The sequence below is a fragment of the Zea mays genome, chromosome 2 (genome assembly GCF_902167145.1).
Source record: "Zea mays cultivar B73 chromosome 2, Zm-B73-REFERENCE-NAM-5.0, whole genome shotgun sequence".
Classification (NCBI taxonomy): Eukaryota; Viridiplantae; Streptophyta; class Magnoliopsida; order Poales; family Poaceae; genus Zea; species Zea mays.
Window position 1 is genome coordinate 107924177 of NC_050097.1, and position 26822 is coordinate 107950998.

A 26822-nucleotide genomic window follows, 5' to 3' on the forward strand; every position below is an offset into this window, starting at 1 on the left:
TTGTTCTTGTGATCAAAACTCCATTGTAATCAAGGCAAGAGGCACCAATTGTGTGGTGGCCCTTGCGGGGAAGTTTTGTTCCCGGCTTTGATTTGAGAAGAGAAGCTCACTCGGTCCGAGGGACCGTTTGAGAGAGGGAAGGGTTGAAAGAGACCCGGCCTTTGTGGCCTCCTCAACGGGGAGTAGGTTTGAGAGAACCGAACCTCGGTAAAACAAATCCGCGTGTCTCACTTCATTATTTGCTTGCGATTTGTTTTTCGCTCTCTCTCGTGGACTCGATTATATTTCTAACGCTAACCCGGCTTGTAGTTGTGATTATTTTTGAGAATTTCAGTTTCGCCCTATTCACCCCCCCCTCTAGGCGACTATCAGCCGGGACAACAGAGGCTCGGCGCAGGCGTGGAACTGCAGAGGATCGGGCGAGGCGCGAACAATAGGGCTCGACCGGGACGCGAACGATGGGAGCTTGGAACAAATGGCAGAGGCTCTGCCAAGGCGATAGGGGCTTAGGAGAGCGCGACCGAGGGTTTGACGGGGCTCGGCGGACTCCGGCGAGGGCGTGACGCAACCGGTTAGGCGAGTGAGAGAGAGAGAAGTGAGGGAGAGAGCGAATTCGGCAGGGGAGGGAGAGAGAACTCGGCTGCTTCTTTTATAGAAGGAGAAGGGAAAGGGAGAGGGCGCCGGGGAGAGGGAGAGAGAGGTCGACGACTCCATTACTCACCTTAATGGCGGTCGTTTCCTCCATTGATGGAGAGAGGGGAAGTGGGGGAGAGGTAGGGGGAGATACGCGACCGTTTCTGGCACGGGAGGCGAGGGGCACGGTCGGGCTGGCGGCTCGGTTGGGACGGTGCGGCGCGCGCGGACGGTCCGTCGAAGGCCAGGGCGGCGGTGGCTAGAGGAGGAAGAGAAGGGCCTGCGGGTGGGGCCTGCGTGTCGGTGAGAGAGGGAGGGGTAAAGCGGTGCGGGTGTCGCTTGGGCCTGACTGGTGGGCCAGTTGGCTAGGGTTTGATCATATTGTTTATCCTTATTTCCCAAAAATATAAATAAATATATTTTTAAATATCTCTAAACATTCATAATAATTATACCAACAATATTTATCATTAAATACTTTATTTTTGGACCAAAGTTCTAATATTAATTAATTGGGTTCTTAATATAAATGAAATTTTAGAAAAACAAACATCAATCAAACATGAGCAAACAAAAATTATTCTAAAGGTAAATAAGATGAAACACTTGAAAGAAAGAAATAAAATTATTTACTATGCTGACTACTAATAATTTAAATGCATTATTTTTAGTTGATAGTTTTGAGGTGTTACAATAGGAAAAGCCCAACGCTTCAGCCCTAGGACCCGCGACAAACCACTAGGTAATAAAAAATCTAGAAAATGACGACAACCTAGAATCCAGACCGTGATAGTTTACCTACCCCCGGACCATTAAGAGTCGCTAGTCATGATGATAGATGCTGCACCTCAGTGTTAGATGCCTTTAAGGACGAACGTACCGCTCTTGAATCCCTTAAAAGAGCATCCTCGGTCCACTCCAAGGGGGTCCGTAAGGTGGCTGAACGGGCATGAAGCCACGACGCCTTCTTACCTCAAGGGGGGGCGATCAACACATTGGGGAGTAAATTGATGGTTTGTTGGCCAAAGGATGAAGGGGAACCCAGTAGGAAATATGGGATGGTCGCACCGTCCCCTCAGACGACTGCCCCTTCTACAGCCGCCTCGATCAATGGGCAAAGGAAAGCATGAACTAGCGAGAGATCGGCGAAGAGGAGTGCTTTTCCCTTTCTCTCCCCCTCTCTCTCTTGTGTGCTCTTAAAGAGGAGAGGTTCCCGGATGAGCCCGTGTAGATAGCAAAGGGAAGGGGTTCGAAGGCCGCACAATGCTAGAAACCAGAAAGCAAAATTCTTTTTCATTATTATTGCCTTGGGGACAGTGTTGAGGCGTACCACACCGCGGTTAGCATGCAACACGAACGACATCGTAAGCATACACCCTAAGCATAACGCGACTGGCTACATCGTCGTAACCTTCTAGCAGGTCCTCCAACCTTTCATCTGAGAGGGACGAAGGGGGATCGATGAGATCCTGAAGGTGGCTGCCGAAGTAGACCTCCACCATGAGCAGTGGCACCGCAGCCCTACAATGAACATCAAAGTCAGCAATGTCCTGAACATGGCATGAGGCATCCAGACGCTCGATCAAATAGGCACCATGGGCCCCAACGTAATCAAGATGTTGGCTCGAGCGGTGGCGTTGCATCTCGAGCTCGCTTCCAAGACTGCCACGAGAAACAAGCAGGATAAGAAAAGGGGACAAAGGAGAAAAAACCATGGAAAAAGTGAGAATCAAACGACTTACTGGAAACACAACCTCCAGCCTCAGTGAGCTACACCCACAGCAGCACGACTTCAACCGAGCACGAAATACATCGCGGCTCCCCCGAGCACCCGAGGAGGAGAAGGAAGAAACATGGAGCTCTACCGAGATGCAGCCTCCGGGTAGACGACGACTGCGCTGCTATGGGGGGAGGTGGAGCAAAATCAGACAAAAAGAGGACGTCCGTGAGCCCGAGGGAAGAAGCCTTCGACGACTTGTGACCAACGGAGCGCGACATCTTGATAAGCTCAAATTTCTACCGCTGACTCGGTTAAGACGATATCGAAAGAGATGTCAAGGATGACTAGCAGGGGAGCGATGGCCCGGGGTTTATAAGGAGGGCATTAGAAAGCCTAAAATCCACCCAGGAGGCGAACGGTCGCCACACAAGTGGCACCAATGTTCGAGGGAACGCCACAATTGTGCGAGGAACCAACAGACAAGACACCGTCCGACCTAGCATTTGTCCCCGAAGGTAGATACTCCCCCTTGGGGGGCTCGATAACTACTATCGTAGAACCCGCCAGTGCAACACCCTAAAATTGTGTCTTGATTATTGGAAAAGTTCTTCAAAGTAATTAGATATAAAAATGTCATTTAAGGAATTTATTGGTTTGGAATCATTTTATTAAAATAACTAAATGTTAATATTATATTGGTTATTCAAAGCTAAGAATAAATCTTGAAACTAGAATTTGAATTATGAAGTTCATAAAATAAACAAGCAGTTAGATTTTCAATCATTATTATGAATAAATTGCTTTATTCATATTTATTCAAAGAAATGGAATAAGTAAATGAGTGATAAAACTTAGAGTAACCATTCAAAGGGGTACCTTATGAAAATAACATATGTGTATGAGTTATGTGGTGAAGCATGTGGTTGATCAATTATATATATATATATATATATATATATATATATATATATATATATATATATATATATATATATATATATATATATATATATATTTTATATATATATATAGGGCAGGTATAACGGGAGCCCAGGGCTTCGGATATTAAAGGAAGCCCAGGTCGGTTCCCGGTCTGGCGGATGGAACAGGCGCGCCTGTGTTTTAATGTGGGGCTGAGAGGCGGCATGCAGGTTAGACGGCGCCGTGACGCGGTTGTTTGAATGGTAAGGGAATTGCGCGGAATTAAAGGGAATATATGCCACATGCAAACGTGATTACTGGGATACGTGGGCGCGTAAATTATGGATCTTGCATGGTAAGTAATGTGCAGAAGGTAAAAAAACATGAAGCATAAGATGTTGAAAGATATGGCATAAAACCGAAGCGGCAGAATAGATGCATAAACATTATATACCGATTGGCGTAAAACGTTGTGTCATTGTGCGTAAATTTTATATTATGAATTTTAGTTTGACAAAGACGTCGACATAATATCGGGACGGTTTCGGAAATAATGGGGAGACCCTTTAAACGTGGATGCAGTTACTTTAATAGTATCCGAGATTTACTTTCATTCGGAAAAAAGACCATTAAGCCTGCATAACTAATCGGAGTTGGAGATGGCCGGCTCTGGAGGGTCGCCGGCGATGGAAGGAGATGGCGTTCGTCTTGATCCAGAGACAGAGGGAGGAGTTGGTGGTAACTCATTGGTGACACCACCGCCTGCTCTAATGGGTCCTGAGATCGCCAAGATGAGCATAGGGGAAGAAGGAGAACAAAGGGTTCGACCTCCTATGTCCAATATTAGCTCCAGGGAGATGGATACGCCACAGATACTGCGTTCACATGTAAGTCCAATCGATGCATTTTGATTATTGATTGATTATATTGTTGTGAACATATTCCATGGTACAAACAACAATGACAATGAAATAGCAGGCAAAAACCATTGATCCAACTATAGTGCCAACGGTAGGGATGACTTTCAAGGATGTTGATGATGCATATAAATTCTATAAAAGGTATGCATATGAAGTTGGATTTCCACTGAAGAAATACAGAGAGAAGACATTCAGTAAGTGGATAAATTGTTCACGTGAAGGTAAAAGTGCAGCAAAATCTAATGATACACCTAGGATGAGGAATAGATCTTCGGGGCGTACACAATGCAAAGCTGGAATAAAATTAAAAAAAATATATGATGATGAAAACAAAATGGTTGTAGCTACAAAAATTGAACTGGTAAACTTGGAGCATAACCATGAGTTCATAACTGACGAAGCAGAGAAACAACATTTACGTTGCAACAAAATTAGGGATGCTGAGTTCATAAATTTTGTGGATGCAATGCATGATAGACGAGTGCCGCAGCATTGCATAGTTGATTTCATATCAGAAATGCATGATGGGCCGGAGAACGTACCGGTAACTGCTCAAGATCTAAAAAACATGTAAGCAATACTTTTTGGTTACATGTGTATATATCAATAGCCAGGAATATTACTATAGTAAATGTGTGTGTAACAATTTTATTGCAAACAAATGTAGGAGGGCAGCCAGGAGAAGAGAAAATTGCTCAAATGATGTAGCCAAACTTTTGGCTTTCTTTAGAGAATGCAAGAAACAGAATCCACAATTTTTTTGTGATTTCCAGCTAGACGATGATGGGAAAATAGTTAGTATTTTTTGGTCACACGCAAGTATGCAGGGAGAATACGCAGATTATGGTGATGCTGTGACATTTGATACAACACACAAGACAAATATATATGATAAACCACTGGGCATGTTTGTTGGAGCTAACAGCCATCTGCAGTGTACAGTGTTTGGATTTGTTTTGTTGGGAGATGAAACTGTACATACTTTTGAATGGGCTTTCAATTCATTCAAAACATGTATGGGATGCGAGGGTCCAAGAGTTATGCTTACATGTATGTGATATATAAATTTGTTATGCAAAACAGTGAATTAATTTATTGTGAAAATAACTGAATAATCTGTGAACAATTGCAGATCAAGATCCTGCAATGCCAATTGCTCTGAGAACTGTATTTCCAAAAACAGTTCACAGACTGTGCTTATGGCATGTACAGAACAGATTTATGCCATTCCTGAATGAGATATATGTCAGGTTTGCTGTTAAGGATTTTAAAACCACATTCCAGTCTATTATACATCATCCATTAACTCCTCATGAGTTTGAATGTGCCTGGGAAATGATGCTAGAGGAGTTCAATCTTCATGAAGATATGACTCTACGCAAATTATATGAAATAAGAAAAGAATGGATACCTGCATTTTTTAAAAATGACTTCTGTGGGGTAATGGTATCTACACAACGAAGTGAGAGCATGAACAGATTAGTGAAGCAATCACATGTAGATGCGAACACCCCACTGCATGAGTTCGCTAAACAAATGATGAAAATGTTGCACAACAGGAAAATGAAAGAATCAAAGGAGGCATTGGTGAGCAAGGTATGTCGTGCTTGTTAGCAATAACGGTTTGCATACAATTATGTAAATAATTTGTTTAATTATGATAATAATGTGTTATAGGCACCAAGGACAACAGATACATTGTATAGGTTCGAAGTGAGAGTCTCAAGAGCGTACACAAGAGCTGTTATGAATAGATTCGAGGAATCAATGAAATACGCCACTGCATACAAAATATTAAAGGACCCAGACGGATGTGATAATGAATGGATCGTACAGCATACAAAACGGTCTAACAAAATTGTGTGGGGACAACATCAATTCAAGATAACAGCAGACATAGAAGCTGGGGAGTATACATGCGAGTGCAAACAGTGGGAACATACATGTTTGTACGTATTATGTTGGTTAGCATAAAAAATTTGCATAATAGATAATTTGATGATTGTAGTACAAATTAATGTATATTTTTGAAATAATGGTTCGTTTTCATGTTTTCAGGTCTATTGTGTGTTCATCTTTTAAGAGCCTTCATGCATCTTCAAGTTGAAAAGATACCTTCAAAGTATATATTGCAAAGGTACACTGTCTCATCAAGAAAAGATGTTCCATTTGAAAGAATTGATAAGAGCTTCAGGGGGAAGGATGGAGTTACTAAATCATACAGACAGAAAATGTTGTTAACGAAAACAATGAAAGTAGTTCGCCAGGCGTGTATGTCAAAAGCAGGGTACGATAAGGCAATGGATGTGTTGGATGAGCTCGATGTCGTTCTAAGCCGATTGGAGCCAGATATTGGATGTAATGAGTCAACAGATGTTAGTGATAATGAGGAAGACAAGGTAATAATATTGCAGATGTTTTAGTGTTATACTATTTGTAACATAAATTATGCATAGTAACATGTTATTTTGTACCAAGAAGAAGAGTTGAATAAAAATAATGCTGGCGATGGGATGGAAGATGACAATACAATTACATGTCATAATAAGGTATGTAAAAGATATATATATATATAAGCTTGCATGAAGTATTGTATATAATGAATATATAATATCAATGTAATAAGCAAATAATATTTTGTAGGATTCGCATAACACCAGGACTGGATGTGAACATGCGTTAACAATAATAACAACTGGTAACCAGGTACATATTAAAATAATATTGTTTATTTGTCTAAAATGAAAATATATATTTATGCTGCATGTAAATGTTGATGTATTTGGGTTGGGCTTTAAAGGAGGACAACATGAGAATTTCACATGAGGTTGGTGATACAAGTTCTCCGTGTCACGTAGCACATGAACAAATTGAACATATTGCTGCATCCTCAGAAGCTAAAAAGGTGAGCATTGATAAATGATTTTACTGATTGGTATAAATATATGTAAATATGCGTATACTAAATAGTAACGTCTATTATTATGCAGAGGTTGAATTTTAATGTGGATGTTATAAATCTGAGTATGCCGGATCGTGCAAGACCAAAGGGCCGGACAATCAAAAATTCAGAAGATAGGGTTATGAGACTAGGTGCGAAAGGAGAGAAAAAGAAGAATAGGAGATGCCATTTGTGTGGAATAGCAGATGGGCATAACAGCAGAACATGTCTGTCTGTGGAAGAGAACAGGGCAAGGCTAGCAAAACTGTCTAATCGAAAGAGAGGACGACCAGCCGGATCAAGACTAAACAATAAAACAACTGCTCCACAGTGGAATGAAACATCGACTGCAAAAAAACATCGTATTGATGAAGAAGTGGAAAATGAAGAAGCCGATGAGCATATGGATTTGGGCGAATAATTTGAAGTGTGACTAAAGAGTGGTCGATTTAGTAGAAACTTGTAATAGCACAATGACTTATGCTTTAGTTTGTTGGAAATTAAATAGTTTGCATGACAGGGTTATATAATTCGTTGATATAAAACTATAAAATGTTGCGTAAATATAGACAATTACACAAATTATGTAACTAAATATGTACAACAAATTGGCATTGAACGTTTAGCAATCGGAAGGTCTGGACATTAATGTTATATAAAACTGTATACACTTAACAATACTAATCAAATGGGAGTGCATACGTCGGTTTCACACTTCAAATACAACAAACAAGATATAGCATAAACACTTGTTACAATTAGCATAATTAGCATGAAAATGTATAAAAGATGAACCTAATGTATATAAAATAAGGAAGTATATATTATGCATAAAACTTGAATATTGAAACAATATGATAATACAAATAAGCCAAACATTGGAAGCCAAAAGATTAACCTACTCACAAACTGCAGATGAAAACAGCATAGAATTTGTTAACATATAACATAAATAGACATTCTGGTAACAATTATGTTTGATACACTTCAGATAAAAACTGATGCGAAGTAGCATAGACATTAGCCACATTGAACATAAGTGGCACACAGAGTTTCAAACACATTATCAGAGGCCTGACATAAGTGACTTAACAAGTAACATAAACAGTTTTGTGCATCCCACAGGGAATCATGTTCAACTATGCTATCTAAGTCTTGGCTTTCAAACAGCGGCGTCTCCTTGGAGAATACTTGAAAGGCAGCAGTTCTGCAGGAAGGGGGGCAACCATGTTGTTGCGATGAAAGGTAAGGTAATGCAGAACAAAGGCACGTTGGTCCAATGGTTCATCCTGAAATAGCCATAATATCAAATTAATGGTAGAATATAATCTGAAGGAGTAATATATGCAAGATTAGAAGACTAATTTAGTGACATACCGGAGTATAAAATTCTGATGAGTCGCCATCATCAAAATCGTAGTAGCGGAGGAAGTTTGCGACAAAAAAACCACAATCATTTGACCCTGGTGTCATGGTTGGACAATTGGGAAGGAGCCCAATCTTGTAGTTGCCAAACTTTGGTACAGTTGACTCAGGTCGAGCTTCATGTAAGGCAATGCTAAGTCTTCTCATTATTAATCTGGACCAAGGTATCTTCGTTCCATTTATCACCATTTGATCATTATGGATTTGTTTCCATGTAGTGCCTCCAAGCAATGTACCATAAGGATTTGAATCTAAGATGTCTATTCGACGACGTTCAAAATTGATTGCATAAAGGGTCCAGTGGCTTTGGCGTAGCATAGGAACCAGGATCTGTTAAATATATATGTGAAATTATGAATGATTTATACTATGCATATGAAAAATTAAAACTAATACAGCATAAAACTAGTGACCAAAAGTACATTCTAACATTTGTACAAATGAAAATGATTAGAACTAACCAATTTAATCTGGTTAAGAACATCATCTGAAGGTAGGGTCGGTTCAAGATGTTCTTTAAGAAGTGATGTTGTGAAGGGCTGTGGATTTGAACTGTGTTGTTCAAACTCCTCGATATTCAAAACGGTCTGGACAAAGAAAATAAATTGATTAGTATTATATATTTATACAGTAAGTGTTGCAATAATATACAAAGTTGTGGAGAAACAATTACCCCAACGTTGACATTCAGTATTAGAGTGTTGATTACAGAATCTGGATTGTATAATACATCATCCTGACGAATACAGTCGATAAATCCCTGCATGAAAGTATTCTCAAGACATTTGTTGGGACCAAACGACTGGACAACATCAAGGACAGACCCTCCAAATCCTCCAAAATTAATGATAGACCTGGGGAAAAAACTTTGATTACAATTCTTCTAATTATACTTAATTGGAATTTGAATAACTAGTACATACATGCTCGGATCTAGTTTTCCTGACAAAATGAACTTAAGCAGGTTGCGAGCACAGTCTTCACGTGACACGTGGGGATGTTCAGCGACCGCAGCTTTACATGAACTATCCTTTGCAACCAGGTCAGTGGTTGCCTAATATATGAATAAAAGTTAGTAAACAGTTGCATAAATATGTATGTCTTAGTGTATAAATAGGAAAAATATGAAAATGACAACATGTCTTACATCTGTCAGTGGGGTTTTATCGAACAGAGGTGCACCAGATACAGGAGTATCATGTGTAACAGATTTTTGTCCTTCCTGTAACCAATAAATTTATTAATGTAAACGTAATGAAACATAGGGAATAATTAATATTAGCATAATATGATGAAGGTGTAAGTACTTACACTATTTATATCTGGTGTTAACTTAGGAGCAGCAGGCTTGTCTGTTGTGGGAGCCTGGGGATTTAAAAAAATAAAGCATGCATATATATTAATGTTACTTGCATACATTGTGAATGAAATTATAATAATTGTGATATATGGAAGTCAAACATTAGATGTTGGAGTCTTGTCAAAAATAGGGGCATCCATAACTTCAGCTTTTTTGCAGACGTTCCCACTGACAATCTATAATGGAAACAAATGAGATTTGAGTAAACAGTAACTTGTATGCAGAATAGAATATATGCATAGTATATATAGTTTGTATGAGAAAACTTACATCATCTGATACTTTGATATGATCAGTAGGAACATGGCTTTCCTGATCATGTTGTTGTTTATCAGGTGTTTGAACAGTTGGTGTGGATACTGGATCATTTGATGGAGGCATTGAGGTAGTGGGGGGGTTATCTACATTTGGAACATATAATAATTTAGTAGTTGTTACTGAAATATAACTGCATTATAAATGTATCGTTATAAAAAAATGGTTAAACATACACATTTGCAAACTACATCAGTATACTATCAGGATGCATAAATAAAATACAGTTTTCAAAAATGAAATACACTGAAAAAATATGTTGCTGCTTGTATGAGTATAAATTAATATATATATTATTTTCCAGGAAATAATTGGTGAACTTGATTAGTTTAAAAAAATAAACATAAATACTAAAACCTTCTGACTGTGGATCGCGCTGCGTTGCAGCTCTCAGAACTTCATCGATCATTTCACCAAATGTTTCAGAGAGTTCAATCTGCTTCGAAACAATCATCTGATGGCTCAGCTGTAGGGAATCACAGTATTTATCCACCTCTTTGTCATGAGCATCAAACAATGATTGAAACATTGGACGCTGCTGGGAGGGCAAACATTGCAACTTGTTGCCAATCAAATTATTGATATGTGGCACATATATGTTGAAAACGGCAGAAGCAGGCCGTTCTGGAGCAATGACGTAACACGTTTCTGAACGGCTACGAAACTGTATAAAGTAATATAGAACAGTTAGCAGTAATAATATTTTAACATCTGCATAACAGGACAAAAATTTGTTTATGTCTAACCTCTGCATATCCGAATGGTTCACCAGTTTTACGGGGGGGGGGCGCCTGTCACCACGAGCCAACTCTTTTATGGTCTCATTGTCAAAAAACTTAATGCGTGGAGTACCATATTTGTTAACAGGAGATGCAGGGTGATGTAGGTGATCAAGGTAGTAAATCTGAAAAAAGGAATGCACAAATATATAAAATTAGTACATAACAACTATTTGCATATCATATATATGCACAGTAAACAAAAAAAATACTTACCAGCACAATGAGTGAGCATCCATATATTGTTGCTGTGATGTTTGTTTTGTTCCTTTTATGCCAACGTGCGGCAGCATCACACAAATCCGTGTAAACTAGTTGGCACCAGTCAATATCAGACATTCGGGCCATGTTTGAAGTCATGAGTACCTCATTGTTTGTGATGCCCCAAGAAGCAGAAGGAAAAAGAAGCCGATTGAATAGAATCAGAAAAAACATCTAATTGATAGCTCATCATCGTTGCCAAGCACTATCTTGTCTTGAAGCTTGACAACATCAAATTCTTCTTTACCAACATTGAGATCACGTCTCAGTTTTGCAGCAGCATCCACTTCGCCATACCAATCAGTAAACTCCCTGCCTCCTCCAGCACATGGCAAACCCAAAATCAGATGAACTGTATCTTTTGTTATTTTCAGTTCCTTGCCAGCCCCTGGGCGTATGGTCATGTCATGAGGATCCAATTTATCCATCAACCACCTGATGAGTGATCGGCTCTCTAAGGCATCAGTTCGCAAATCAAATATGCTTGAAAATCCCAACCTAGCGACAGCATCGCGCTGCCGATCGCTCATTATCCAAGATGATACAATAACATCATAGGGAATGCAGCGGATATTCAGTTTCTGGAAGCATAAATGAATATGCATTAATACACAAAGTATATATATAGTTAGAACTAATGATACAATATTTACAAACAAGGGATAATTATTACATGCTTGTAAATAACTACGCTACAACAATAAAAAAAGTAAACACCATATTTGTTGATAATAATATACATAAATTTAAAGGGGGGGAATACAAACTTGATTGGATACCAAAATTAACACATGAATAAACATAAATATATACATGTTACCTGTGATTTTCTAGGAGTCTTCTGTTTAGGAGAGTTTTTTTTGTAATGATATTAGACTTTGGACTTCTTTTCACGCAAGGAACTTGAGGAGAAGGTACTTTTAACTTCTTTGCACTGGTTTGTTCTGAAGGAGAAGGTGAGGCAGATCTGAATTGGCGCTTCAACGATGGAGCCTCCATGAAATCGCCGTCTGACAGTGTGGATGGAGCAGGAGGTTTTCTTTTTAAACGACAAGCTAACGCCTTTCTGCGAAAACGATGGATTGGGGCTGGATGTGGCTCATTCTGCTCCTGTTTTTGGGGAATATCATCTTGGTGAGCTGAGCTGCTGGATCTTGTACGTCTGAAAATGTCAATTGAAAAACCTCCTGACTGGATTCAATGGTTAATCTTTTTGGATTACTGGGCGGGCGATCAACAGACTTCATGATTAAATACTGAATAGATCTGCAGAAAAAAAAGTTGTTTTTAAATACATTGATTTATGCATGAATATATGCCAAAAAAGAACTAATTTTTACTATAACTATCTGAAATGCATACTATATAATGCTAAGTGGAATTACATAACTTAAACTACCTTTTACATTTATGCGATAGCATTTAATGAACAATAGTTATATACAAGCATAAAGATTGATTTAATATTTCATATAATTGTAAATGAAACAGGATAAAATAAGAGCCTTTTTGCATCAACTAACTATACAACATATTTTAATAACTGGTTCATAGTAATAAAAACATTTAGCTCAAATAACATGAATATTTAAATAACATTTGCTTAAATAACAGTATCTGTATGTATTTATATATAATGAACAGGAGTGTAAACTAATTATGCAAGTAAATAGAACAATTCAAATATGCTTAATATATGTTCACAAACTTGTGTATGAATGAGCATACACATACTGCCAATATGCATATATATCAACTCCAATGGGTATATTTTATATATAATAAAACAGATGTGTACACAAATGATTTAATTGAATGGGCATAAAAAGTACTGAGGATATGCATATAAATGATATACAATAAGCATATTAGATAATTAAATCGATGTGAAAACCAATCATTAGAGTAAATGTGTATAAAGAATACTGACTATATGCATGTATAATAAAACAAATGTGTAAACAAATGACTCAAGTGAATGTGCATAAACAGTACTGAGGATATGCATATATATCAAATACAAATAAGCATATTTGATAATAAAATATATGTGAAAACAAATCATTAAAGTACATGTGCATAAAGAGTACTGACTATATGCATATATAATAAAACAAATGTGTAAACAAATGACTCAGATGAATGAGCATAGACAGTACTGAAGATATGCATATATATTACATACAAAAAGCATATATGTGTTACTTGGGTTGTATAAAAGTACTCTCTGCTAACTCATCAGTAAATACCTAATCCACAGCCTTTGTCTAAATCTATGAATGTCGGGCGATAGTAGGAATACAGAATAAATACACATGCCCTAATATCGGGCTCCTAAACAAAAAAGAGATGCAATGCGCGATGCAATGACCCGATTATAGTGATGTCTAAGCGGATACAAATCACACATATAGCTGGAGAATAAGGGTTAACATCAAATCCACTTCAATCGACCGATAGGGCTCAAAAAATCGACGGCAAACTCGGGGTATTTCAATGTTGGATTACCTGGAAGTTCTTGAATCGGGCTCCAATGCTGGGAGATTGAAGGATGTAAAGAGGAATGGAATGGCGCTGGATCGGAGCGGCGGTGGATTGAGCAGCGCTGGTTTGGAGGCGCGGAAATCGCCTGGGGAGTCGCCTCGGACGAAAGGAAAATCTGCGCGGCTGGGGTTTTCTTCAAATGGGCGCTGGTTTATCTCCGTTGAATGCGCGAGTACGGTTTTAGAAACAGGAAACGTGGGAGAGGTGGCTGGCTGACGGGGTAACGGCGTCGTGACTATGACCTGTTGACTCGGTGTGGTTCAACCAAAATGCCCATGTTGACTAGCCTGGGCTTCCTCTATTATTGGAAGCCCAGGGCTCTTAATATATAAACTATATATATATATATATATATATATAGAAACTTTTGCATTTTCATGCTAGAAGTTTTATCTGCTTGTGCATTTAAACGTGAATGGAAAAAACTCAAAACTGATTTCAAATTCAAATTTCAATGACTAAATTGAAATAGAATTAAAAAGAAAAAGAATAAAGAAGTTGCCTAGGCCAAATCCCCTTTTCTCGGCCCAAAATCTCCCCCACACTAGCGCACCCTTTGCACCTGCGCGGGCCCACCCCATCACTTGCTGACACTGCCACGTGGGCCCATCAGTCAGACCATCGGCTCGACCCGCGCACGCCTGGGTTCATCGTCACAGCGGCTTCATCTCACCGCCATGTGGGCCATCCACCTGGAGCTGTTCAGCACACGTAGTTCCATGTTCAGGCACTGCCAGGTGGGCCTCGCCTTGTAAGATCATCCTCTCGCCTGAACTGAACCAGCGCATTTTTTGCCTCCCGGATTTTCGCTCGATCATTGAGGCCCCGCTCCGGGGCGCATAAGTCACAGGCCCCTAGCCATAAAGCATCTAGTGGAGACCCCCTCCCCACTCCTCGTCCATTTGTGCCCACGCCGTGAGCCCCTCCTCATCCCATCGCCGCGAAAGAGCATGAACCGGAAGCGAGCCGCCATGGACGGTCTTCACCCTGACCATCGATCCAGCCATAGGGAATGATCCAGGGTGGAGAGCAGGGCATAGGGGAGGTGCGCGGACTGACCCAGGGGCTCGGTGGTGTCTGGGACATCATCAATTGATCGTTGAAGTGTAGGCAACTCCGATGTGTCGCCCTTCCCCGTTGCCAAGGTTCTACGTGACTTGGTAGCCGGTAATAAGCCCTTCTTCGTTTTGTGCTCGCTTTCGTATCATGTGGCACCAGTTGATCTGGAGATTGGGTCACCTGTGGGCCGTCTTAGACTTCTCCGGCGTGACCGCCGCCGCGGGTCGGAGGAAGGGGGTGGAGAGAAGGGTCTCCATTCGATCTGGTATGGACGATTGAGATTAGAAGCTAGAATACCCTTTCGTCTATTGAATCCAAGTTGTAGATCTCAGGGTGGGCAGATCTAGAATGATCAGAACGTGGATATGCCACATGACCGTCGATCCCTGATCCGGTGGTCCCTGTTGCGCACTGAGTCGATGATGGGCATAATCTAATCTGGCCCAGCGATCCTAGATCGGACGACGTAGATCAGCCCGTACCCCTTCGCCACGGGCGAGTTTATTAAAGAGACCCTCGGAAATAAGAAAATCAACCCGCAGTCCTGAGTGGTTATAAAACCATTGCTCTCAGGTCCTTTCCTTTGCAATCAGCACCCTTACCTTTACCAAAATAGAAGTCGTCGTCCATCTGTGCATAAAATTATATAAGCTAGTTCTGCAAATTGATTTTAGGATAAAATTTAATCTAGAAACATAGTTAATTTATATTTCTCACATTTTAACCTTGAGTTGATCCATTCAAATTGCGTTAACTTCATATTAAAATTGCCTACACATTAAATAACAACATTTTGTCATATTTTTAGAGATAATTAAATGTTAGTTTAACTTGTGCTCATTAGAGTTACTTTCCTAATTAAAAAACAAATATAACGTTTTCATCCTTAAACTGTAGTATTTATAAAATAGGTCATAATGTTGATTAAAGAATGAATTAGTTTTTTATCTGAAATATCTTTCTCACATGATTTATATTAATCAAGATAACATAGATTTAATTATTTAATCACATATTGATAGTCGCCTAGAGGGGGGGTGAATAGGGCGAAACTGAAATTTACAAATATAAATACAACAACAAGCCGGGTTAGCGTTAGAAATAAAACCGAGTCCGCGAGAGAGGGTGGAAAACAAATCGCAAGCAAATGAAGAGTGTGACACGCGGATTTGTTTTACCGAGGTTCGGTTCTTGCGAACCTACTCCCCGTTGAGGAGGCCACAAAGGCTGGGTCTCTTTCAACCCTTCCCTCTCTCAAACGGTCCCTCGGACCGAGTGAGCTTCTCTTCTCAAATCACTTGGGAATCAAACTTCCCGCAAGGACCACCACACAATTGGTGTCTCTTGCCTCAATTACAAGTGAGTGTTTGATCACAAGAAAGAATGCCAAAGAAAAGAAGCGATCCAAGCGCAAGAGCTCAAATGAACACTACAAATCACTCTCTCTAGTCACTAAGGCTTTGTGTGGAGTTGGGAGAGGATTTGATCTCTTTTGGTGTGCTTTGCAATGAATGCTAGCTCTTGTATAGTGGTTGGAAGCTGGAAAACTTGGATACAATGAATGGTGGGGTGGTTGGGGTATTTATAGCCCCAACCACCAAACATGACCGTTGGTGGAGGCTGTCTGTCGTATGGTGTACCGGACAGTCCGGTGCACACCGGACATGTCCGGTGCGCCAGCCACGTCACCAAAGCCGTTGGAATTTGACCGTTGGAGTTCTGTCTTCTGGGCCCACCTCGATGTCCGGTGCACACCGGACATGTACTATTCAATGTCCGGTGTGCCAGCGCGCGCGTGCCTGACTTCTGCGCGCTTCTGGCGCGCATTAAATGCTGTTGCAGGTGACCGTTGGCGCGAAGTAGCCGTTGCTCCAGAGTTGCACCGGACAGTCCGGTGTACACCGACATGTCCGATGAATTATAGCGGAGCAGCCGCTCTGTTTTCCCGAAGCTGGCGAGTTCCTGAGGCCGCTCTTCCTTGGAGCACCAGACACTGTCCGGTGTACACCGGACAGTCCGGTGAATTATAGCGCGCCGGCTCTGAGAATTTCCCGAGGCTGAGGAGTTCAGCGCGAGGCCCCCTGGTGCACCGGACACTGTCCGGTGCGCCACCGGACAGTCCGGTGCGCCAGACCAGGGAGTCTTCCGGGATGCTTTTAGCACACTATTTTGAACCCAACTTTGGTCTTTTTAATTGGCTTGTTGTGAACCTTTGACACCTGTATGACTTATACACTAGAGCAAACCAGTTAGTCCAATTGTTTGTGTTGGGCAATTCAACCACCAAAATTAATTAGGGACTAGGTATAAGCCTAATTCCCTTTCAATCTCCCCCTTTTTGGTGATTGATGCCAACACAAACCAAAGCAAATATAGAAGTGCATAATTGAACTAGTTTGCATAATATAAGTGCAAAGGTTGCTTGGAATTAAGCCAATATTAATACTTACAAGATATGCATGGATTGTTTCTTTATTTTTAACATTTTGGACCACGCTTGCACCACATGTTTTGTTTTTGCAAACTATTTTGTAAATCCTTTACAAAGTTCTTTTGCAAATAGTCAAAGGTAAATGAATAAGATTTTGCAAAGCATTTTCAAGATTTGAAATTTTCTCCCCCTGTTTCAAATGCTTTTCCTTTGACTAAACAAAACTCCTCCTCTTAGTGTTCAAGAGGGTTTTGATATATCATTTTTGAAATACTACTTTCTCCCCGTTTTGAACACAATAGGATACCAATTGAAAATACTCTTTGAAAAACTAAGTTTTTGAAATTGGTGGTGGTGCGGTCCTTTTGCTTTGGGCTCATACTCTCTCCCTCTTTGGCATGAATCGCCAAAAACGGAATTATTAGAGCCCTTGAATTACTCTCTCTCCCTTTGGTCATAAATAAATGAGTGAAGATTATACCAAAGATGGAGTCCTTTTGTTTAGTGCTCATGGTTTCTCCCCCAAAGATGGAGAGTTGCTTGGAGTGATGGCGAAGAATGAGTTACGGAGTGGAAGCCTTTGTCTTTGCCGAAGACTCCAATTCCCTTTCAATACACCTATGACTTGGTTTGAAATGGACTTGAAAACACATTAGTCATAGCATATGAAAGAGATATGATCAAAGGTATATAAATGAGCTATGTGTGCACATCAACAAAAGAAGTTGCGCGAATCAAGAATATTGAGCTCATGCCTAAGTTTGTTAAAAGTTTGTTCATCAAGGGGTTTGGTAAAGATATCGGCTAATTGATCTTTAGTGTTGATGTAAGAAATCTCGATATCTCCCTTTTGTTGGTGATCCCTAAGAAAATGATACCGAATGGCTATGTGTTTAGTGCGGCTATGCTCGACAGGATTATCCGCCATCTTGATTGCACTCTCATTATCACATAGCAAGGGGACTTTGGTTAGTTTGTAACCGTAGTCCCGCAGGGTTTGCCTCATCCAAAGCAATTGCGCGCAACAATGACCTGCGGCATTATACTCGGCTTCGGCGGTAGAAAGAGCGACCGAATTTTGCTTCTTTGAAGCCCAAGACACCAAGGATCTTCCCAAGAACTGGCAAGTCCCCGATGTGCTCTTTCTATTGATTTTACACCCTGCCCAATCGGCATCCGAATAACCAATCAAATCAAATGTGGATCCCCTAGGATACCAAAGCCCAAACTTAGGAGTGTAAGCCAAATATCTCAAGATTCGTTTTACGGCCGTAAGGTGAGTTTCCTTAGGGTCGGCTTGGAATCTTGCACACATGCATACGGAAAGCATAATATCCGGTCGAGATGCACATAAATATAGCAAAGAACCTATCATCGACCGATATACCTTTTGATCCACGAACTTACCTCCCGTGTCGAGGTCGAGATGCCCATTAGTTCCCATGGGTGTCTTGATGGGCTTAGCATCCTTCATCCCAAATTTGTTTAGAATGTCTTGAGTATACTTCGTTTGGCTAATGAAGGTGCCCTCTCAGAGTTGCTTCACTTGAAATCCTAAGAAGTACTTCAACTCCCCCATCATGGACATCTCAAACTTTTGTGTCATGATCCTACTAAACTCTTCACATGTAGATTCGTTAGTAGACCCAAATATAATATCATCAACATAAATTTGGCATACAAACAAATCATTCTCAAGTGTTTTGGTAAAGAGCGTAGGATCGGCCTTTCCGACTTTGAAGCCATTAGCAATAAGGAAATCTCTAAGGCATTCATACCATGCTCTTGGGGCTTGCTTGAGCCCATAAAGCGCCTTAGAGAGTTTATAGACATGGTTAGGGTACTCACTATCTTCGAAGCCGAGAGGTTGCTCAACATAGACCTCTTCCTTGATTGGTCCATTGAGGAAGGCACTTTTCACGTCCATTTGATAGAGCTTAAAGCCATGGTAAGTAGCATAGCCAATAATATGCGAATTGACTCAAGCCTAGCTACGGGTGCATAGGTTTCACCGAAATCCAAACCTTCGACTTGGGAGTATCCTTTGGCCACAAGTCGAGCTTTGTTCCTTGTCACCACACCATGCTCGTCTTGCTTGTTGTGGAAGACCCATTTGGTTCCTACAACATTTTGATTAGGACGTGGAACTAAATGCCATACCTCATTCCTAGTGAAGTTGTTGAGCTCCTCTTGCATTGCCACCACCCAATCCGAATCTTGAAGTGCTTCCTCTATCCTGTGTGGCTCAATAGAGGAAACAAAAGAGTAATGTTCACAAAAATGTGCAACACGAGATCTAGTAGTTACCCCCTTATGAATGTCGCCGAGAATGGTGTCGACGGGGTGATCTCGTTGGATTGCTTGGTGGACTCTTGGGTGTGGTGGCCTTTGCTCTTCATCCTCCTTGTCTTGATCATTTGCATCTCCCCCTTGATCATTGCCGTCATCTTGAGGTGGCTCATTTTCTTGATCTTCTACTTCATCAACTTGAGCTTCATCCTCATTTTGAGTTGGTGGAGATGCTTGCGTGGAGGAGGATGGTTGATCTTGTGCATTTGGAGGCTCTTCGGATTCCTTGGGACACACATCCCCAATGGACATGTTCCTTAGCGCGATGCACGGAGCCTCTTCAATACCTATCTCATCAAAATCAACTTGCTCTACTTGAGAGCCGTTAGTCTCATCAAATACAACGTCACAAGAAACTTCAACTTGCCCGGAGGACTTGTTAAAGACTCTATATGCCCTTGTGTTTGAATCATATCCTAGTAAAAAGCCTTCTACAGTCTTAGGAGCAAATTTAGATTTTCTACCTCTTTTAACAAAAATAAAGCATTTGCTACCAAAGACTCTAAAATATGAAATGTTGGGCTTTTTACCGGTTAGGAGTTCATATGATGTCTTCTTGAGGATTCGGTGTAGATATAACCGGTTGATGGCGTAGCAAGCGGTGTTGACCGCCTCGGCCCAAAACCGATCCGAAGTCTTGTACTCATCAAGCATGGTCCTTGCCATGTCCAATAGAGTTCGATTCTTCCTCTCCACTACACCATTTTGTTGTGGCGTGTAGGGAGAAGAGAACTCATGCTTGATGCCCTCCTCCTCAAGGAAGCCTTCGATTTGAGAGTTCTTGAACTCCGTCTCGTTGTCGCTTCTAATTTTCTTGATCCTTAATCCGAACTCGTTTTGAGCTCGTCTCAAGAATCCCTTTAAGGTTTCTTGGGTTTGAGATTTCTCCTGCAAAAAGAACACCCAAGTGAAGCGAGAATAATCATCCACTATTACAAGACAGTACTTACTCCCGCCGATGCTTATGTAAGCAATCGGGCCGAATAGATCCATGTGGAGTAGCTCAAGCGGCCTGTCGGTCATCATGATGTTCTTGTGTGGATGATGGGCACCAACTTGCTTTCCTGCTTGGCATGCGCTACAAATCCTGTCTTTCTCAAAATGAACATTTGTTAGTCCTAAAATGTGTTCTCCCTTTAGAAGCTTATGAAGATTCTTTATCCCAACATGGGCTAGTCGGCGGTGCCAGAGCCAACCCATGTTAGTCTTAGCAATTAAGCATGTGTCGAGTTCAGCTCTATCAAAATCTACTAAGTATAGCTGACCCTCTAACACACCCTTAAATGCTATTGAATCATTACTTCTTCTAAAGACAGTGACACCTACATCAGTAAAGAGACAGTTGTAGCCCATTTTGCATAATTGAGATACAGAAAGCAAATTGTAATCTAATGAATCTACAAGAAAAACATTGGAAATAGAATGGTCAGGAGATATAGCAATTTTACCCAAACCCTTGACCAAACCTTGGTTTCCATCCCCGAATGTGATAGCTCGTTGGGGATCTTGGTTTTTCTCATAGGAGGAGAACATCCTTTTCTCCCCTGTCATATGGTTTGTGCACCCGCTGTCGAGTATCCAACTTGAGCCCCCGGATGCATAAACCTACAAAACAATTTTAGTTCTTGACTTTAGGTACCCAAACGGTTTTGGGTCCTTTGGCATTAGAAACAAGAACTTTGGGAACCCAAACACAAGTTTTGGAGCTCTTGTGTTTATCCCCAACATACTTGGCAACGACCTTGCCGGATTTGTTAGTCAAAACATATGATGCATCAAAGGTTTTAAATGAAAAACTATGTTCATTTGATGCACTAGGAGTTTTCTTCTTAGGCAACTTAGCACGGGTTGGTTGCCTAGAGCTAGATGTCTCACCCTTATACATGAAAGCATGATTAGGGCCAGAGTGAGACTTCCTAGAATGAATTCTCCTAATTTTGTCCTCGGGATAACCGGCAGGGTATAAAATGTAACCCTCGTTATCCTGAGGCATGGGAGCCTTGCCCTTAACAAAGTTAGACAATCTTTTAGGAGGGGCATTAAGTTTGACATTGTCTCCCCTTTGGAAGCCAATGCCATCCTTGATGCCAGGGCGTCTCCCACTATAGAGCATACTTCTAGCAAATTTAAATTTTTCATTTTCTAAGTTATGCTCGGCAATTTTAGCATCTAATTTTGCTATATGATCATTTTGTTGTTTAATTAAAGACATGTGATCATGAATAGCATTAATATCAACATCTCTACATCTAGTACAAATAGATACATGCTCAACAATAGATGTAGAGGGTTTGCAAGATTTTAATTCTACAACCTTAGCATGCAACATGTCATTCTTAGTTCTAAGGTCGGAAATAGTAGCATTGCAAACATCAAAATCGTTAGCCTTAGCAAGCAATTTTTCATTCTCAATCCTAAGGCTAGCAAGAGAAATGTTCAATTCTTCAATCCTAGCAAGTAAATCATCATCATTATTTCTAGAATTGGTAATTGAAACATTACAAACATGAGAATCAACCTTAGCTAACAAATTAGCATTTTCATTTCTAAGGTTGTCTATTGTCTCATGGCAGGTGCTTAGCTCACTAGATAATTTTTCACATTTTTCTACTTCTAGAGCATGAGCATTTTTAACCTTAACATGCTTCTTATTTTCTTTAATAAGGAAGCCCTCTTGGGTGTCCAAGAGATCATCCTTTTCATGAATAGCACTAATCAATTCATTAAGTTTCTCTTTTTGTTGCATGTTGAGGTTGGCAAAAAGAGAGTGCAAGTTATCTTCCTCATCACTAACATTTTCATCACTAGAGGATTCATATCTAGTGGAGGATTTAGATTTAACCTTCTTCTTTTTGCCGTCCTTTGCCATGAGGCACTTGTGGCCGACGTTGGGGAAGAGAAGTCCCTTGGTGACGGCGATGTTGGCGGTGTCCTCGTCGTCGGAGGAGTCGCTAGAGCTTTCGTCGGAGTCCCACTCCCGACAAACATGGGCATCGCCGCCACTATAGGAAACGCATAAATTTTCGTGGGCCGGGCTATTTTCGTCGGTCGGCCCACGAAAATACAACGTTATTTTCGTCAGCCCTAGTGACCCACGAAAATATGGCCTATTTTCGTGGGCCAGGCTATATTTTCGTCGGCAGGCCGACGAAAATACGAAAGTTATTTTCGTCGGTCTCCACACCGACGAAAATGCTGTCTATTTTCGTCGGTCCCAGCCCGGCCGACGAAAATAAGTCCTTTATTTTCGTCGGCCGCACTGAGGCCGACGAAAATAGATGCCGTTAATCTTGAATCCCAGCCTCACCGCACCTTCTCTCTCGATCGTCTAATCTCTCGCCGCCGCACTCTGCCTCATGCGCCCGTCCACCGCGCCGCGCGCCCGCCTCGCGCCCTCGCCGCTGCGCCCCCGCCGCGCCGCCACCGCGCCGCGCCCTCGCCGCTGCGCGCCCGCCGCGCGCCCTCCCCTCCACCGCGCCGCACGCCCGCCTCGCGCCCTCGCCGCTGCGCCCCCGCCGCGCCGCCACCGCGCCGCGCCCTCGCCGCTGCGCGCCCGCCGCGCGCCCTCCCCTCCACCGCTGGCGTCGCTGAACCACATCAGCATCGTGTGCCGGTCGGTGGAGGCGTCGCTGCGCTTCTACACGGACGTGCTCGGCTTCGTCCCCATCCGCCGCCCCGGCTCTTTCGACTTCGACGGCGCCTGGTACGTGTCGTGTCTGTATTGAATCTATCTATATCTCTGTAGTACGTGCGTACCTTCAATCGATTTATAATTATATGATGGTATATATATCAGGCTGTTCAACTACGGGATCGGCATCCACCTGCTGCAGTCGGAGGACCCCGGCAGCCTCCCGCCGGAGAAGGGAGAGATCAACCCCAAGGACAACCATATCTCCTTCCAGGTCAGTTGTCACCACAGCTAGCACCTCTCGCCATCCAGTAGCTGTACGTCGTCGGTGTCCTTTTCATCCATATCTGTCTCTGTCGCGGGCGGAGGCGAGAGATGCGCGCGGTGCACGCTAGCTGCTAGCTTGCCAGTTGCCACGCTGGCTGGGTCGACAGAGTGCGTTGCGGGTAAACACTATTCCAGGTTCGATAGATCAGTTGAGTTCTTCTCTAATTTGCCCGTTCCGTTCGTTCTGCCAACTTGATTATATTTTTCCGTCGATCGTCGTTCCATATATCGTGTGCAGGAAATTAAGGCACACACTACAACAAGCAGTGAAATATACGTCTTTCCCAAGTATCTCTAGCTTGGTCTCTTTTACGTGTCCCCTTGCTATATAGTATCAATAGGCCTTTGAACTACTTAAAAAGGCACTAATCACGGCTTCCGTTCTGGCTCTACCGAATTTCACACAGTAATTTTGCATCTGCATTGATGCCTGTCAGTATGGTATAGGCGTCGTGCTCATGCAACGTGGTCATCCCTTAGCATTCCTTAGTCATGCTCTAGGTTCCAAGAATCAAGGGCTATCGACATACAAAAAAGAATACTTGGCTATTATCCTAGCAGTGTCACACTGGCGTTCCTACCTGCATTTGGCTGAGTTCGTAATATACACCGATCATAGCAGCTTAACACAGTTGAACAAGCAGTGTTTGCACACCATCTGGCAACAAAAGGTGTACTCCAAGCTAGCAGGTATGCAGTACGCCAGTACTGCATTGTATACAAGAATGGCATAGAGAATACTGTTGCAGATGCCCTATCTAGACAGCCTAAAAGTGTCGCTTCCTATTTGTCGATCTCTCATTGCACACCAACCTGGTTGCAGGAAGTCATAACAGGATATGGGGATAATCCGCTGGCTCAGGAATTATTGGCCAAACTCACTATCAATGCCAGTACTTGGGGACATTTTTCTTTGACTAACGACGACATACGTTACAAAGGGCGTATTTGGCTGGACAGTAATACCACACTATAACTCAAAGTAATTCAAGCCATGCATGACTCAGCTCTTGGGGGACACTCCGGGGTGCCGGTGACGTATCGTCGTCTGAAACAACTTTTTCATTGGCTTAGTATGAAATCTGATGTTCACTCCTATGTCTAGTCCTATTCTATATGTCAACAGGCCAAACCTGATCGCGCTAAATACCTGGGTCTTCTATAGCCATTGCTAGTCCCTCCTCAACCATGGCACCACCTCCTCAATGAATGAATGAATGAAAATATAATTTTTAGCGCAAAGGGAAATCGTTCACCTTGCATTTTTAGCTTGGAGGGACTGGTTGTGCTCGTGGTCGGTGCAGAGATGAATCTTCTTCGTTGAGACTTTCAGCCTCCACACACAGTGACACAGATTCTGAAACAAGAAAACACATATTCTAAAACAAGAAAGAAGAAAAAAATAATATAGACCATATGAATGAACTAAACTTTGCAAACTGAAAATAGGAATGGCTTGAATGGCTCTGTTATTGTGAATAACATATATACATAGTGTCAAACTGAAAATAGAAATAGACCATCTAGACCCACAAACTGGAAATAGGAATAGACCTACGACGTGACGGAAGAGTAAAGTTGGCATCATGGCATACCCAGCCGTGGAGCATGAGTTCAAGAATTACACCGGGGATTCAAGAAGTAAAGCCATGGGACCACAAAGAGCAATGTCAGAGGAAAGCTTACCAACATATGGTTGATCCGGCAACTGACTAACAATATCGCAGATCAGTTCAAGACCACCCTCGTTGCTGTCTTCTCCACATTTGCCCAACATTAGCACCTCAGCGTTACACTTGAAGCAGTATCCTCTTTCTAGATCACTGTACAGAACGGCGAACCAGTGCTTCTTCAGGGCGTGTCATCGAGAGTACCCAAACGGGTAAGCAATTGACCCAACCCCCCAACAGAGATGGTTGTAGCATCCCACGGAGATCAAGAGGTCCCTCTTCTTGGACCTGCCTTTGAAGATCCCCTTCTCGTCATTGCGCCGACAAGCACAACAAATCCAAATAGCGAATTTGTTTTGTTGCTTTCTTCCGCTGCGCATCGGGATGTTTTTCAGTAATAAAAAAGTGTATTCTTGGATTTATACAGTACAGTGAATTAAGTGATGATGCCGTTTTAGGTGCTTAAGATATATGTTTTTTTTTCATCAGGAAGCTGATTCCACCTGTGTTAGTTCCAATTCGATGCCTCGTGCTATCTATATTATCTCCCTGCACTAATTGACATATCAGAATGTAGATTAGTTGTTCTTGTCTGGAAGAAATGTGCTCAAATACAATATTAGAAGTGCTTAATGCCATAGTCCAAGTGTTCCTAGACTATCAGGAAAACTGCGTTCCCTACCTGTTTCCTTATTTCTTCATTATTACTGTGACAGGGACATAAGCAGTGGCTGGCAGAAGTACAGTTCCTTGGTGTTCTGGAGCACCCAAATCTTGATAATTGTTCTACATCCGGCTTTCACAGGTAGCTAGTGTTTTCTGATTGGTTTGATGCTCATAGTGGGACTCGTGTCGACAAGTATGGTAATGTCGAGGTGAAGCATAGCTCTAGGATTCCGAGCAGTATGAGCGATGTTGTCCTTGCAAATCAGGCAAAACAAGTGTACTACCTGCCATATCCTCACCCAAGCCTTAGGGCTTGGTGGGTTGCAATCAAAGTCAACCCACAAGTCGTCGCTCCAGAGAGTGCTGACTACGTGAATACGAGCAGGGACAACGATGACGCTGTTTTTCAACCAGAAGCGGTGTCGAATCAAGACATAGCTCACCGATTCCATGTGACCAATGGAGAAGGCCTTGAAAATCTCTGTTACAATTCAAGCGACTTAATTGAAGAACCTAGGTCAAAGCGCAAACGACCTGTCGTCGTTAGAAGATCAGTAAGGATCCAACGAAATCAAGAGCGTATGAATAAACAACGAGCCGAAGAAGCATCATCGGATGCGGATGACTTTTGATTAGTATGTTTCTTTTATTTAATCAATTAAGCTATGTATTCCAATTTTCACATTATTAATTTTCATATTATTTGTTTCATATACTGTGGTTTGACATTAATTTATCTACAGTTGAACATGTTCAAGCATAGGAGATCGAGGAGGAGTGGGGCCAGCGCGGCCAGCGAGGACAGCTCGGGCAGTGGGCTTTTTCAGGGCACCTCACAGAGCCGACAGAGGCAGCAGCAACTTCTCGACT

The 26822-nt window shown here is 41.8% G+C and overlaps 2 protein-coding genes and 2 long non-coding RNA genes across 4 annotated transcripts; 2 read left to right on the top strand and 2 right to left on the bottom strand.

Moving 5' to 3' along the window:
- The first annotated feature begins 6677 nt into the window (after positions 1-6677).
- Positions 6678-7650, top strand: LOC103646804 (uncharacterized). Its single transcript, XM_008671461.2, has 4 exons — positions 6678-6743; positions 6838-6900; positions 6995-7099; positions 7185-7650. Exons 1-4 carry the CDS (start codon positions 6708-6710, stop codon positions 7554-7556), a joined length of 576 nt encoding a protein of 191 aa, XP_008669683.1. The 5' UTR covers positions 6678-6707; the 3' UTR covers positions 7557-7650.
- Positions 7651-9029: 1379 nt separating this feature from the next.
- Positions 9030-9595, bottom strand: LOC109944535 (uncharacterized). The gene is made up of 3 exons (XR_002267606.1): positions 9484-9595; positions 9234-9414; positions 9030-9147 (listed from the first exon to the last, which is right to left on the bottom strand). It is a non-coding gene; the product is annotated as an uncharacterized lncRNA (long non-coding RNA).
- Positions 9596-9703: 108 nt separating this feature from the next.
- Positions 9704-10264, bottom strand: LOC103648834 (uncharacterized). The gene is made up of 4 exons (XR_002267607.1): positions 10191-10264; positions 10022-10096; positions 9872-9925; positions 9704-9782 (listed from the first exon to the last, which is right to left on the bottom strand). It is a non-coding gene; the product is annotated as an uncharacterized lncRNA (long non-coding RNA).
- A 12750-nt stretch (positions 10265-23014) lies between these two features.
- Positions 23015-23589, top strand: LOC103648836 (uncharacterized). The gene is made up of 2 exons (XM_008673234.3): positions 23015-23361; positions 23455-23589. The coding sequence occupies exons 1-2, from the start codon at positions 23015-23017 to the stop codon at positions 23582-23584; spliced, it is 477 nt and encodes a 158-aa protein (XP_008671456.1). The 3' UTR covers positions 23585-23589.
- The last annotated feature ends 3233 nt before the right edge of the window (positions 23590-26822 follow it).

Coding starts and splice junctions, on each gene's coding strand:
- LOC103646804 (XM_008671461.2), top strand. CDS start 6,708: ATGGAAGATGACAATACAATTACATGTCATAATAAG. Junction 6,744..6,837: donor CAATTACATGTCATAATAAG/GTATGTAAAAGA, acceptor AATATTTTGTAG/GATTCGCATAACACCAGGAC. Junction 7,100..7,184: donor CATCCTCAGAAGCTAAAAAG/GTGAGCATTGAT, acceptor ATTATTATGCAG/AGGTTGAATTTTAATGTGGA.
- LOC103648836 (XM_008673234.3), top strand. CDS start 23,015: ATGCGCCCGTCCACCGCGCCGCGCGCCCGCCTCGCGCCCTCGCCGCTG. Junction 23,362..23,454: donor TTCGACTTCGACGGCGCCTG/GTACGTGTCGTG, acceptor TATATATATCAG/GCTGTTCAACTACGGGATCG.